Consider the following 14794-nt stretch of genomic DNA (forward strand, 5'->3'; position numbering starts at 1 on the left):
ACCTAGGTGTCTATTAAAAGGGAAGTTTTGGCAATTGTCTTGACGCAGCAAGTCCTGTCCTAAGTAAGATGCACATTCTTCTCCCTGTTTCAGTGCCTGCCTGTCCCAGAACCAGGCTTCATAGGGAATGATGTAAGAGCATAGGCAGCACGGGTGCCTCACGGGTGCCTCACGGGTGCCTCAGTTACTGCGGTCCAAGTCTCTCCCAGCGGTGTTGATCTGTAGGGGAGATCCTCCCGCTCCAGCTGAAATCCCCACATATACGGATTCATTACAGGATGTCCAGCGCTGACAGGCCCTTGGGAGAAGGGGACCTGCGGCAGCTGCTGAAGCTATACCGCACGGAGATCTCCATGGCAGTGGATGACGTTTTCCCATTGCTTCATGGACTTGCTGATCATGACGTTGTCACAGAGGAGATGTTCAAGGTGAGAAGAACACGGGCATGCCATGCTAAGTGACCTGCTCTAGTGAGGATTATAACCCTAGAAGTAGTTTGAATGTGGATACCTGTAAATCTGGAAGAAGGGCTCTCAGAGGTGTGAGGAACTGTAAAAGGGATTGTCAGTGTCTCAGTGGGGGGAGGAAAGTGTCATATTTTAAGCTCACTTTGGGAATTACTGGGGTTATGACTACATTCCTTTGGGACTGGGCAATGATTGTGCACTGCTCTGTATGTGCACATGTACATATACATAGACCAAGATTTTCAAGTAACTAGTGATTATGGGTGCCCAATGAGAGTCACCTCAAAAGGGCAGAAGTTTCAGAAAGTGCTGAGTACCCACCATCTGAAAGTCAGTTGTCAAGCTGAGCACCCCAAACCACTGGGCACTTCTGAAAAGCTTGACTGGAGCTCCAGATTTATACTCTTGAAAAGGAATTGGAAAAACTGGAAATATTCCATTGAGGGACCAGGTGTATTTCCTTGATCTGTATCTGACGCTCTGATTCCCTCCCCCACTTCAGCTAGCTGGGAGTCTCATCAGCAAGGATGATCGTACTGGCACAAGCTAGTGCAGATAGTGTGGATAGAGACATTTGAAATATAGTTGTAGTAAAACTGCCTGGTGAGTTATATATAATGCTCAAGGTTAAAATAGGGAAGGAGAAACAACTGCAGGATACATGCTGCAGAGCTGACCTCTTCCTTTTTCAGCTGCCCTCCCCAGAGGGTGAAAACTGCTGTGTCTTACTTGGGGGCAGTGTTTTCAGGAGTTTTCTCTTGAATCAGCAGAGGCCTCAATTCCTGCAGGTGGCTGCTGGACTCCATTTGAGTCATTAGGTGGGGCTTTTAAATACTGCTATTTTTATTCTTACACAGCACCCCCTTCTGTCTGGAATGTAATACTGCAAGGAAGTCAGCATGGCAGCTCCTCGCAAGGAGCAGAACGTTGAATACTCAGTGTGTTTGTTGTCATTCTGAATTGTTTGATTTTTGGTGTTTTCTTGGTGGGGGCCCCAATGTCCTCTTGGCTTGAACAGATAGGGTGAAAAGTGTTTTCATGGTGGGAACACACAAATAAAAGGGGGAACAGCATGAGGAGGAAGTGGGAGCTGATTGAATGAAACCAAAAGGAGTGGAGCCAAGTAATTATAAAGCTGACCTCCGGTGCTAGAGGCTCAGTCTCGGTTATTAGACTGTAGTGCTCGTCAAATTGCAGGTCAGATGCACTTTGGCCCTTAACAGCAATTTTTAGGAAGCAGTGGCTATTTTATATGAAGGTTGTTAATGGAACTTTGTAAATCAACTTAATGTACTTTTTAAGGTATCTTCAATTAAAGCCCTTTGCTTTTCTATTTACAATGGCCTCCTGGCTTCTTTCTGCCCTTCCTCTGCTGTTTTCATGACTCCCCCCTCCCCCCCAATGCTACAGTGATAATGTGACTGTGTCGTCAGCTCTAGGCACTACAATTTCAAATCTCATGCTATTTGTCAAACATGGTTTCAGCCTCACTCAGTCAGCTCCGTCCTAGGGTCTCACTCCCCCCATAACCCAACACAGCCTACCCCAGCTTCCCGTTGAATGTGATCTTTTTGCTTTCCTTTAATGGATGAATGAAGCATCCATTCATGCACACCCAGGCACCACCAGGGGAGGGGGTGCTAGGTGCTGTAACCATGGCTCCCTCTTTGCTCATAGCCTGCATTACACAGCATGGGTGCAGCACAGCTAGGGTGGAGGGGGAGGGGAGGCATGGGAACATGAGGGATGCCCTTAAGAACTGCACATTTGATTACACTGCTCTTTTTTTTTCTTGAAGGAAACACTGAGTTTGAAGGAGCAGGAGGGTTCTCACAAGGCCTTCCATGCCATGCTAACCTGGCTACTGAGCCAGGATTCATCCACCATACAGGACTTCTGGAGGGTCCTCTTCAAGGATTACAACCTGGAGAGATACGCCAAGCTCCAGCATATTCAGAGCAGCTTTCCCAAAGGTAGGAGGGTGCTCAGATGGACTGTGAAGAGAACGACTCCCTACCTAGCAGGCCTCTGCTCCATGTGGTTTCCTCAGAGAGCACATCCTGCTCCTTTTTAGGAACCAAGAGCTTAGCCTCTTATACTCCAATTCCAGCCCCAAGAGAGGTGCAAAATGGCAGCCATCAGACCAGGAATGAAGTGGGAGGGGAGGGGAGAAGCAAGCAGTGGTTGTCTCAGTAATGATCAGCACCAAGGGGTACAGACCAGATCACTGGGGACCTAAAGAAATCTAGAGCCCCAGCAAAGCACTGGGCAGTTTGGAGTGTCCCCACCCCTGATGCCAATCTCTCTGCTTTCATTCTTTCCAGATGTGGATCTCAGCAGACAGCGCCGGGGGAGGAAACCACCCCCCAGTCCGAAGACCTTGGTGCTGCAGAAACAGCAGCCAAAGAGGAAAGCACCAGAGGAAAGCGACTCTCCCCAGCCAGCTCAGCCCTTGCTGAAATGCAACTCGAACCCTGGTACAGAGTCTCTTTCACTGCCTGGCTCATGCTGGATCCTGAGCCATGCTGGTGCACAGCCTCCCAAACCCATCAAGCAGATAGCTCACTAGGCCCTTCTTACGCTCACAATTCCCCCAGGCGCTAGAGGCAATGAAGAGCAGCTGTCCTATTTTGGACTTTGAAGCAGCTCTTCCCACTTGGGTCCAACAGCTGCTATCCTGGCTTCTTGTAGGCCTCAGGTAGCTCCCCATCCCCTCCAGAGCTATCTAAATGGAGTGGGGAAGAGAGGTGTGTATTCTGCTGCCCAGCCAGGCAAGAGAGCAGATCAAAGTCCCAGGGGCTTGTGATCAGGCAGAAATTTGGCTGAGCCTTAGAATCATAGAATCATAGAATATCAGGGTTGGAAGGGACCCCTGAAGGTCATCTAGTCCAACCCCCTGCTCAAAGCAGGACCAATTCCCAGTTAAATCATCCCAGCCAGGGCTTTGTCAAGCCTGACCTTAAAAACCTCTAAGGAAGGAGATTCTACCACCTCCCTAGGTAACGCATTCCAGTGTTTCACCACCCTCTTAGTGAAAAAGTTTTTCCTAATATCCAATCTAAACCTCCCCCACTGCAACTTGAGACCATTACTCCTCGTTCTGTCATCTGCTACCATTGAGAACAGTCTAGAGCCATCCTCTTTGGAACCCCCTTTCAGGTAGTTGAAAGCAGCTATCAAATCCCCCCTCATTCTTCTCTTCTGCAGGCTAAACAATCCCAGCTCCCTCAGCCTCTCCTCATAACTCATGTGTTCCAGTCCCCTAATCATTTTTGTTGCCCTTCGCTGGACTCTCTCCAATTTATCCACATCCTTCTTGAAGTGTGGGGCCCAAAACTGGACACAGTACTCCAGATGAGGCCTCACCAATGTCGAATAGAGGGGAACGATCACGTCCCTCGATCTGCTGGCTATGCCCCTACTTATACATCCCAAAATGCCATTGGCCTTCTTGGCAACAAGGGCACACTGCTGACTCATATCCAGCTTCTCGTCCACTGTCACCCCTAGGTCCTTTTCTGCAGAACTGCTGCCTAGCCATTCGGTCCCTAGTCTGTAGCTGTGCATTGGGTTCTTCCGTCCTAAGTGCAGGACCCTGCACTTATCCTTATTGAACCTCATCAGATTCCTTTTGGCCCAATCTTCCAATTGGTCTAGGTCCTTCTGTATCCTATCCCTCCCCTCCAGCGTATCTACCACTCCTCCCAGTTTAGTATCATCCGCAAATTTGCTGAGAGTGCAATCCACACCATCTTCCAGATCATTTATGAAGATATTGAATAAAACCGGCCCCAGGACCGACCCTTGGGGCACTCCACTTGATACCGGCTGCCAACTAGACATGGAGCCATTGATCACTACCCGTTGAGCCCGACAATTTAGCCAGCTTTCTACCCACCTTATAGTGCATTCATCCAGCCCATACTTCCTTAACTTGCTGACAAGAATACTATGGGAGACCGTGTCAAAAGCTTTGCTAAAGTCAAGAAACAATACATCCACTGCTTTCCCTTCATCCACAGAACCAGTAATCTCATCATAAAAGGCGATTAGATTAGTCAGGCATGACCTTCCCTTGGTGAATCCATGCTGGCTGTTCCTGATCACTTTCCTCTCATGCAAGTGCTTCAGGATTGATTCTTTGAGGACCTGCTCCATGATTTTTCCAGGGACTGAGGTGAGGGAGATGCCAGATCTCCTTGTAGGGAGATGCCAGTTGTCAGGGGGGGCAGGAGGAGTAGGGAAGGATGAGCTGGAGAATGTAGAAATGAAGAAGGAAATGGAAAGAATGGAGGAGAACCAGGGTGACTGGAAGAAGAGATGGAAGGAGAGGAAGAAGAGAGGAGAAAAGAATGAAGAATGAGAATTTTAAGAATGGAGATAGAGGAGAGGAAAAGAGCTGAAAGGAGAGAAATGTGATAGACAGAAGAAGAGGAAAAAGAATAAAGAGTTGGAGAAAATGTAAGAAAAGTCACATTGGACGTTTTCTAAAAGCTTAGTTCTCAGACTTATTTGGGAGCAGGTCTCTAGCCTGTGCTATACAGGGGGTCAGACTGGATGATCACCATGGTCCCTTCTGGCCTTGGAATCTACGAATCTCTTGAAAGTTAATATAAATCCATAATATACATCGCAGGGAGATGCAATCATTTATTCATGGTCTTTGGAGTTCGGATGAGTTTTGAAAGCTGCCCATTGTGCCAAGAGGTGTGCTGCATGTGCAAGAAGGAATGTAACCATTTTCAATTAGGAGTTCTTACTGCTGATATAGTTTCTCTTACACCCAAGCAGGTGCAATCTAAGTACCTAAATAGCTAGATCTGGCTGCTCACGTTGGAGCATTCACCATCCCTGCCTACTGTTCCAATTTCTTGTAAGGTTTCCATTGTCTCACCAGGAGAGGAATCAAGGGCTCTTTCTAATAATATCCAATGTGTATCCTTGTCTCTAACCCATGTTATAACCACACAGGGACTCTGCCAAAGACAAAAGCTGTAAAGAAACCAGAAGGTGTGGAGATCCAGCGTTTCCCTCTGGGAAATGGTGAGTGATGTGTCATACCCCATCAGTGAGTTTTCCGCTCATTTCTGCAGCCCAGTTTGGAAAAATCTTTGTTGTTAGCACCATCCAGCAATGAACAAGCTAAAACCGCTCCTGAGCTGGGTGTCACTGGGCCTCTTTCAGAATGGGAAAAGAATCCAACACCCCGCAGAGCCATGGACCCTGAGAGTGCTAGTGGGTTGGCGTCTCCCATACACAACATTAGGTTAAGTAAAATGTCTCAGAGAAGCAGCAGCTCCCAGAACCAGGTGACAAGTGCAGCACCACATAGGCACCTCAAAGGGTTAGGTGGTAGCATGCTTGTATAAGGAGATGGGGAGGATTAGTGGGTGAATGGAGGATTCTTAGTGTTTGTGAAACTAAAGGACAAGTAGCAATGGATTAAAAAAACCCAGCAAACCCATGAACTGCATGACTTTCCCTACACAGCTCTGTCAACACACCTTGAGCACATCTTGCTTCAAAGCAGGGCTTGGCCAGTGTGCAGAGACTTTCACTCATGCCCTGTAATGTGTGCTGGTTTTGTGATATGACCAATGATTTACTGGGACTAGACTGAGCCCACCAATCTCCTTTCATTTGAAATCAAATCCCTATTTAAGCCCACCTCCCCAGATGCTGATTGCAGCAGGTGGGAAGAGAGGTCTGCATTCTACTGCCCAGCCAGGCATGGGACCACATCAAATGGCCAGCTAGGGGCTTGTGATCTAGCAGAGATTGGGCCAGGCCTTGCAGGGAGATGCAATCGGGGTTGGGGGATCCCCTGATTGGGGGTCATCAGGTTGTATTTAATGCCTTGCCAGTTTTTAACATACTTCAAACAATAGCCCTCCCCTGTTCCTTGGAAGAATATATGCACAAAGGCTTTGTGTTTCATTGATGATGACTGTTTTTAAAACTATAGGCATTCAGAGTATGGCTGCCTCAGTCCAGAGGGCTGTCACTGTGTCATCCAGTGAACTACCAGTGAGCTGCGGGGCTGTAGAAGGAATTCTCATCAAACAGGTGTTTGAGTCAGGTAGATATGCCAATGTTCTGGGGCCAGAAAATCATGAACTTGGGGCTGGTCGTGCCTATAATAAGATACACAGCTGAATATCTAGGGAGTTAAAGAACAGTGCTCATGACAACAATGTGGGCCAACTCTATTCCAGGATTTTCCCTTTCCTGAGGACTGCCTGGTTCCAGTGAACAGATTTAGTTCAGGTTAATCAGAGTGACAGGACCCTCCTTCGTGAAGCTAGAAGCCACCCAGGCAATTATAGGTAGGGCAAGATTTCAGTAGAGGCTTGCAGAGGGGCTAATAGAGTGGATGTTGGGACCAGTGTGGGGGAGGGGTTAGCAGCTCAGACCAGCCAGAGGGCGCTGGAAGTAGCATACACTGGTGGAAATTGTGGATGACTGTGAGAAGAAGAACAGAGACATGGATAGGGTCAGCATCTGGGGAGGAGCTGGGATATTGGGGGATGGAGAAACCCCCCAAGGGAGTCCGGTTCAGGTGGAAAGTATAGTGGTACTGTAAGTCTGGACTGGGAGACCCTGTCCTCCTAGTATAGATGGTCTTTAATTTTTTAAAAGACACTGGCAGAATATAAACAAACACAGCCTTCTGGCTACCCCCTGCCTGCATAAGGAGGGTGGAGCTGTAATTTGTAGTTGTGATGTGGGCATGTAGGTAGCATCCTGCCATGGTGCACAAGAGTTATTTTTGCAGCAATATGAAGTAGCAAGTGGCAGCAGGAGCCAGCACTCCACCTTGCTGGGCCAGCTGGACAGGTGGTGTTTTGCCCCATGATTCTCACAAACAGGCTACACCTGGCAGGGTCCATGGCTACCTGCTACTGGCTCTCTGCCCTAACCTAGGATTTGGCCCTTGAAACCTCAGCATCCAGTGTGGATGATTCTTGACAAAGCCAATGTAGGTCAGATCCTTCATTTACTTGCCAAGCCTTGGGCTCAGGATTAAGTTCCCTGGTAAGAGTCCATTTCATCACTAGCAGCTAAACAGGGACCTGAACTCCTGCCTGCCACATTTTCTGGGGCCCATGGTGTCATCAGCTGCTTCAGAGGAAGTGCTGACTCATGTACTGGGCCCTTGAGAGTGAAACAGAGAAGATGGTTTTCAAACATTTCTAAAACGTAATGCTTTTTTACACCTGATCTGCTTGAACTCCAGCATCATTACCACGTTAACAATGAAACCTTCCCCTGAACCCGAGCATTTTTCGAGCAGCGTGTGTGTCTGCTCCTAGCACACAACTTACATAAGCCAGGGTGTCCTCTCTTCCAGGGGGCTCCAAGAAATGTGTCAAAGTTGGAGGCGAGTTTTATGCACCAAGCAAGTTTGAGGAACCTGGGGGAAAGAACAAAAGCCGAAGCCTGAAGCCTGGTGTGCGAGCCAAGGGATTTCAAGGGCCCCAATACGTATGCTTTCAGCACATACAAGTTTTTTTTACCTCTTTGTCCTGTTTGAGTCCCCTTTGCAGTAAGGTGTTTCACACTCTGCACTGGTTCCACCCATACAGCTCAGCTCAGCCTTGTCCTTTTTCTTCATAAACTATCGAGCAAGTTTGTGCTTGACTTGGCCCTGGGCAGGTCGGGCAGACTTCGTGCTGTATGTGAAAGATGTGAGAGGGTTGCTAACCTTTCCCTACTCTCTGAACCAGCTCGGCCTAAAGCGCTCTCAGAGCAGTGTCCTTCCCTCAGCACCACAGCGACTCCAGCCAGTCGGCACAAGTCAGACTCCACTGCAGGAATCTAGACTTAGCATCCTTCTGAGTCAGGACATGCATCTATATCTATAACGCCAGTCTGATCACAGTAGCATTTGCTGCCTCACCCCTGTCCATCTCACTCTGCAGAATGGGGAGCTGAAAATAAACTCACAGAGCAGCCTCCATGTCACCCCTGTTCACACCGTGGATCAAACCCTCTACCAGGTAAAAACTCTGCTGAGGAGCTGAGCTTCTCTTCTCCTCTGCCAGGAGCAGGCAAAGCGTTTCTCTCCAGTGTCATTCCCTTCTCCTCCAGGGACAATTTTCCAAATGTTGTGCAGGGCCCACACCCCGTTTTTTTGATTCTCTTGTGGTGGATAGCAGTGTGCCTCTTTGCGGCACCACCTTGTCTCAGTGAGAGTGAGATTCTCCTTCTGAGCCCCAGGATGCTGCATAGAATTAGTGCATAACTCCTGGAAGTGTCTAGTTTCCTCAGTCTGGTAGTCTTGCTACCAGAGAGGAGGAGACAAAAGGGCTTGGTTAGGACAAACATTTGCTCTCGAAAAGCCCCCTGCCCCTGGCAAACTGGAATTCCCCAGAAGATTCCAAAGTGAAACAGCCACCATTTCCATCCACTGCCCAGCCCAAGAGCTCCCTGCTTAACTAGGAGTTTGTGTATGGGCACTATACCTGCATGTTGAAAGTGTTCAATGGGGAAAGGTTTTCAGACGTTCAGAGCTTCCCTGCAGGCTGTCAGATATGTTGTATATAACCCATGGAGACAAGTGTCTGTTGAATTTGTGGGATTCTGGAGTTTGGAATTAAGGATGAAGCATTCACTATTTTAATTCCTTGCCAGATCCCCAGCAAGGAAGCACCTGCCAGGTGTAATGTCGCCGAAATACCATAGACAGTACCTGGCCACCGAAGTCAGGCACGCTTGTGTTATAATGCCACAGCTGCCAGCCAGCTGAAACACATATTGTCCCCTAAGCGTTCACCTCTCTTGGTGCTCAGCTCTGTATTCTGTTTTGTCATCCTGTAGGGAGAAGAGAGAGGTATTCTCTGAAGTCCATGATACTAATGTTTTGCTCCAAAACTAATGTTTTGTTGTGACATCTGATAGCAAGGATTCACCAATTGGTCACCTGTGCTAGAACATGACCCTTTATAACAGACCAAGTCCAGTTTATCCTGCAGTATACTGAATTGCAATGAGCGAGTGAACAGATAACCATAGTTGTAGTGAGGGAGAAGTTGCTTTGAATTTCTGTGCTTTTGTTTTCTGTTACATCATGCGCTATTTGCCTCCCTGGGTCAGAAGAACGATGATGAATGTGCAGTGTGCAGGGATGGTGGGGAGCTGATCTGCTGTGACGGCTGCCCCAAAGCTTTCCACCTGGCCTGCCTCGTGCCCCCAATGACAGAAATTCCAAGGTAATAAAAAGCATTCCTAGGCACACTCCCCACAGCGAGTATTTACTGCTCTATCACCCCATCAGGTCCCTCTGGTCTGGGGGAGGGTCGGGGGGGGGAAGATGCAGGGTTTTCAAAGTGATCAGTGTTGGGCTAAAAAAATGCTGAAATAATTTTGCATTATTTTGCCTTATTTTCTTAACCAGATTTATAATAAAAACCAAAAACTTGTCCTAAATATAAGAAGGCTTTCCTCTTCCTACAGAGGCAAGGACCTTGAATACACTTGGGGCCTACACGCTGGGCCAGGTCCTTAGCGGTTGTAAATCAGCATAGCTTCATTGTAATTAATTGCTGATCACAGAACTGGCCACTAGCCAGCACTGTTGCTTTACTCAACTGTGACCAATGAGACGTCAAAGTACCATTGTGGTAAATGCAGGTTGGCTTTGCTTTCTCATTTCTCTTGTTCCCCTTAAACATTTGCATACCTATTTCTTTATCATCTGACTTTGAGCAGCGGGACATGGAGGTGCATCTCTTGCTCAGCTGGGAAAGTGAAGCAGGACCAGCGCACAGAAGAGCCACCATGCGAGACACAGGTATAGCTAGGAGCCTTGCTTCACCAAACAGCCACGTCCAACCACTTCCCTATCGTTATCTGCACGCCGCTCTTCTCCTGTGCCCTAGATGGAAATTGGGCAAAATGAGAGGATTAAGTTCCAGGTGCTGTTGGGATTATCCTGCCTTGTATGTAATGTGATATATGAACCCCTTACAGCCTCCTTCCTCTGCTGCTTGTATCTACACAACAAATGGTGGGCAAGCTTTTGCTCAGAGTTTTTGCCCACTCTGTTGGGATAGTTCGCTTCCCTCAGAAGGAACAAATTCTTTGAGGGTGTCAACAACACATGGAGGAGGGTGATCCAATGAACACAGTGTACTTGGGATTTTTCAGAAAGCCTTTTGCAAGGTCCCTCACCAAGAGCTCTCAAGGAAGCTAAGTGATCATGGGATAAGAGAGAAGGTCCTCTTTTCAGTCAGTAACTGATTAAAAGATAGGAAGCAAAGGATAGGAATAAATTATCCGTTTTCACAAATGGAGATAGGTAAACAGTGGGGTCCCCTATGAACTGTCCTGGGACCTGTGCTGGTCAACATATTCATTAATGAGCTGGAAAAAGGGATGAGCAGTGAGCTGGCAAAGTTTGCAGGTGATTTAAAATTATGTAAAATAAATCCAAAGCTGCCTGAAAAAAGTTACAAATGTATCTCACAAAACTGGTGACTGGGCAACAAAATGGCAGATGAAATTCAACACTGATAAATGCAAAGTAATGTATATTGGAAAAAATAATCCTAACTACACAAAATGATGGGCTCTAAATTAGCTGTTATTACTCAAGAAAGATCTTAGATTCATTGTTCATAGTTCTCCAAAAAGTTCAGCTCAATGCACATCAGCAGTCAAAAAGGTGAACAGAGTGCTAGGAAATACCAGGAAAGGATAGAAAATAAGACAGAAAATACCATAATGCCACTATAGAAATCCATGTTATGCCACATTAAATGCTGTTTCCAGTTCTGGTTGCTCTCAGCACTGTATGTCAGGAATTCACCACTTCAACAATGGAACGTGTCCATACACCAGCCTTTGTCAAACCTGAGCAGATTTGCCACACACTTGAAACAAACTCACTGATAAATATAAACTGTTAAAGAAGTTTATTGCTTACAAAAGATATTTTACGTGATTATAAGTGATAGATAAAAAACCAGACTTAGTTACCAAAGGAAATAAAATATAACCATGCAGACTAAACTCTCAACCCTATTAGACTGGGAAACAACTATATCAAACAGTTTTTATCATCCCACTGAATATTGCAGTCCTTAATATACATATGTCAGTTTTAAAAGCTGGGCCAATCCCCTCTGTTAGAGTCTGTAAGAAGTATCTTAGTTGTTTGCAGAATGGGTGGGGACAGAAGGGCCCAGTATGTGTCCACTCTGTCTGTTTTATACTCTCAGTCCATGTGCTTGGAAACCACAAGTCCAGGCATGTCTGGGGGCATTGCTGAATGTCCTGGCAAAGTTGAGCAATTCCCCTGGAGTGGCCTCATGCAGCTGAATCATTGAATTGTAGTTCTATTGCTGGACAATGGTTGTTGGATTTTTTTAAACCCCACCCGCATGTTGGTTATTTTCCTTGCTGTTACCTCTGGGGAGCTAATTCCCTAATTTACAGCATGTTTTAGTGACACCCATACAACACAATTGGCATAACTTCATATGCATTAATGATATACATATATTGCTAGAGAAATCATTTTCAGAATATCATAGCCTGATACCTGACAAGGCATGCGTTATATGTAAGATCACAATTACATAAAAATTAAGAATATGTGGGTTACAGGATGCTCCCCAAGGTTTAGAAGGTCACAGTGGGGCTGAAAATAAAATCCAAATTCTCCACCTTTTCTTTACACAGAAACTGACAGTTGGTGAGAAATGTGGAGTCTGCAGGGGAGGAGGAAACATGAGCTACTGTGCCCAGTGCTTCAAGGCCTTCCACTCCCACTGCCACTTCCCTACCCAAGCAGAGCGGCTCAGGTGAGGCTCACGAGTGCAAAGGCATTACCATCTCCCACCCGGCTGTACCTGATTTAATCCAGATACAGGTTCTTGGTCTATTATTTATGTTATATTTGCTGGACACTGCTGTTCTCCAGTTTCTTAAGATCAAAAATACATTTGATTCACATCTCTGGTTGCTCCCCAGTACTCTGGTACTTTGCACACATGTTCTATGTTCCAACCCCCATGCACATTCAGAGTGTTCCACTATGGGGTTGGACCAGTCTTTAGAAGCTGAAGGCAACTGGCTTGCTGTCAAAGATTGCACTGAAATTCTCTATATTGTCTTAAATCCTTCATAGTTCTCTCCCACACTTACCTTTTCTGATCCGCAATAGCAACACATACAAAGACGCTCCTTGATTTTTCCAATCTGCAGGGTGATGGTTTGACTAGGATCCATAATCTTTATCTTCTGTTCCAGTGAAACCTTGCTATGCAAGTCCTGCTCTAGCAGCTCTGGAACCAGTGGCCTGGAGGGAACAGTGAGTTCCAATAGCCCTGGAGTAAGAGCAGTGAAGGTCAGTACAGTCAGAAACTTTTTTGCAGTGCGTGCGGAAGTCCTAGATGTCTTTTTTGGGCTATTTAGGAAATTGCGTTTCAGTGGGAGCAACTTCTTCCAGCAGATGCTTTGCCTTTCTGCATCATCTTCCATTGAAGACTCTCAAAGCACTTTACAAACATAGATATAGTACTCATGTGAGGGAGGAAAGCTCCAGATTTTTTTTACAGATGATGAAATGAAGGCTGAGAGAAGTTGTGCTTTACCTGGATCAGTGGGGGAACAGAATCCAGATCACATGACTGTAAGTCATGTGGTTTAACCACAAGGCCAGCCTTTCTAGCTGAGCCATGTCTTCTCTAAAGCACCGTACACATGCCTAGGAATACAGTACAACATAAGAGTAAGAACATTCAGCGTTCCGGTGAACTTAGTACACAGTTCCAAGTGCATGTGGTTAAGGGAATCCCCTGTACAGCTGGGTATAGAACTGAGATCAAAGTTTTAAAAGTCCTTTTCAGAAGTTTACCAGACATATTGCAGTATATCACTTCAGAGATACTGCCACACTTACTAACCACTTCAGTTGCTTGCAGAAAAGACACAGCTAGTCGCCTTGCCAATATTCACTCCAAGAACCTCAGTCATTCAGGACCAGAAGGGACCACCATGCTAATCCAAGTAATGAAAGCATAATCCAGGAATGGCTACGTTTACTGACCCTCCAACCCACATACAATAATTTTCAGACGTTTGAGAGCCAAAAGCTATACAGCCTGGCCCTTAGCCCTCCCTCTCTGCATAACAGAAACTCCTCGTCTCACTTCCCTGCCATAGGGCAGAAGCCCTGTGCTCCCCTTCCCTCCCCCCACCCCTGCTCAGTCTGGTAGGCAGAAAATGAGCTAAGAGGCTCTGCAAACCACACTTCACCTGTAAAAGAGCTAAAGCCACAGTCTGGCCATTCCTACCACAGAATAGAGACATAGATCCATTATGTTTAACATTTCAACATCATGTTGTGAAACTGAGCATTTTGGCCATGTTCTGGTTTCCAGGCAGTGGAAGACTCTGCTGGGAATGATCCGATCCTGAATAAAGAGGAGCTGGACTCTCTCCTGGGTGAGGTAACAAACTATTTCACCTTCTCATCTCTCTGATTTTATTTTATGCAAGAAAATAGTCTACAATCTGAACAGAACAGTTCCTATAGGTCCTGGAATTCACAAGTAGTCAGCTCACCTGTTTGCAAAGGCTCCCCACCCAATACAGGCCTAAAGGCAGCTGGGTCCAACTGCAGAAACACTGAAACATTTTCAAGAGTGCTGTGGGTGGCTGTACTGAATGGGCAATCCTTTGTCAATGGGTATTCCCTGTAAGCCTTGCTGCACCATCAGAAACCCTGCTGTGAAAAGATATAGATTACGGCTCCTGGAGAGCTAGGGTACAGGTTGAGGCAGGTCTGAACAGGTCCATTTACAAGTTTGATAAGTCCTAAAGCAGGTTTATTTTTGTATACTTTGTTTGAAATTGTTGCCCCTTAAAGCGGGGGACAGAAAGCAAAGGCAGACCCTCGCAAGTGCCTCATATAGCCAGATCAATCAGTTCTCACTTGGAGAAAACTTTCTGATTGCCCTCAAGAAGCCATTCCTTTGCTTTCCTGAGACACCCTAAATACACCCTACCCCTTTGTTGCCTCCTTTTTGTCTTCCAGAGCTCCTTTGATGGGATCCTGCAGTGGGCATTCCAGAACATGTCTCGTCCACTCTCAGAGACTCACGGATTTTTCTCCTAGCACTTCTTGTAATTGTGGACATGTCATACCAATTTGCTGCCCTACGCACATTGGACTTGACACTAATAATCTCTAAACAGCTCGTGCTGACATCTTGGGATATACGGTATTTTCCCATGTTGAATCCCTGCTAATTTATTTCTACTTCTACCTCTTTATTACAGCGATAGGATGGTTTCAAATTAATATAGGGAGGAATTCA

The 14794-nt window shown here is 46.4% G+C and overlaps 1 protein-coding gene across 1 annotated transcript; it reads left to right on the plus strand.

Moving 5' to 3' along the window:
• Positions 1-278: 278 nt before the first annotated feature.
• LOC140916812 (autoimmune regulator-like) lies at positions 279-14592 on the plus strand. The gene is made up of 11 exons (XM_073358700.1): positions 279-428; positions 2266-2440; positions 2792-2944; positions 5439-5510; positions 6433-6546; positions 7819-7952; positions 8390-8467; positions 9564-9679; positions 10179-10260; positions 13856-13924; positions 14512-14592. Exons 1-11 carry the CDS (start codon positions 279-281, stop codon positions 14590-14592), a joined length of 1224 nt encoding a protein of 407 aa, XP_073214801.1.
• Positions 14593-14794: the final 202 nt, after the last annotated feature.

Source organism: Lepidochelys kempii, chromosome 9, assembly GCF_965140265.1.
Source record: "Lepidochelys kempii isolate rLepKem1 chromosome 9, rLepKem1.hap2, whole genome shotgun sequence".
NCBI classification, from domain to species: domain Eukaryota; kingdom Metazoa; phylum Chordata; order Testudines; family Cheloniidae; genus Lepidochelys; species Lepidochelys kempii.

What these genes read in the sequence shown, in the direction of transcription:
- LOC140916812 (XM_073358700.1), top strand. Translation starts at nt 279, where the DNA reads ATGTCCAGCGCTGACAGGCCCTTGGGAGAAGGGGACCTGCGGCAGCTG. An exon ending in CAAACAGGTGTTTGAGTCAG is followed by an intron (nt 6,547 to 7,818) that starts GTAGATATGCCA and finishes CCTCTCTTCCAG; the next exon opens with GGGGCTCCAAGAAATGTGTC. An exon ending in TGGACTCTCTCCTGGGTGAG is followed by an intron (nt 13,925 to 14,511) that starts GTAACAAACTAT and finishes TTTGTCTTCCAG; the next exon opens with AGCTCCTTTGATGGGATCCT.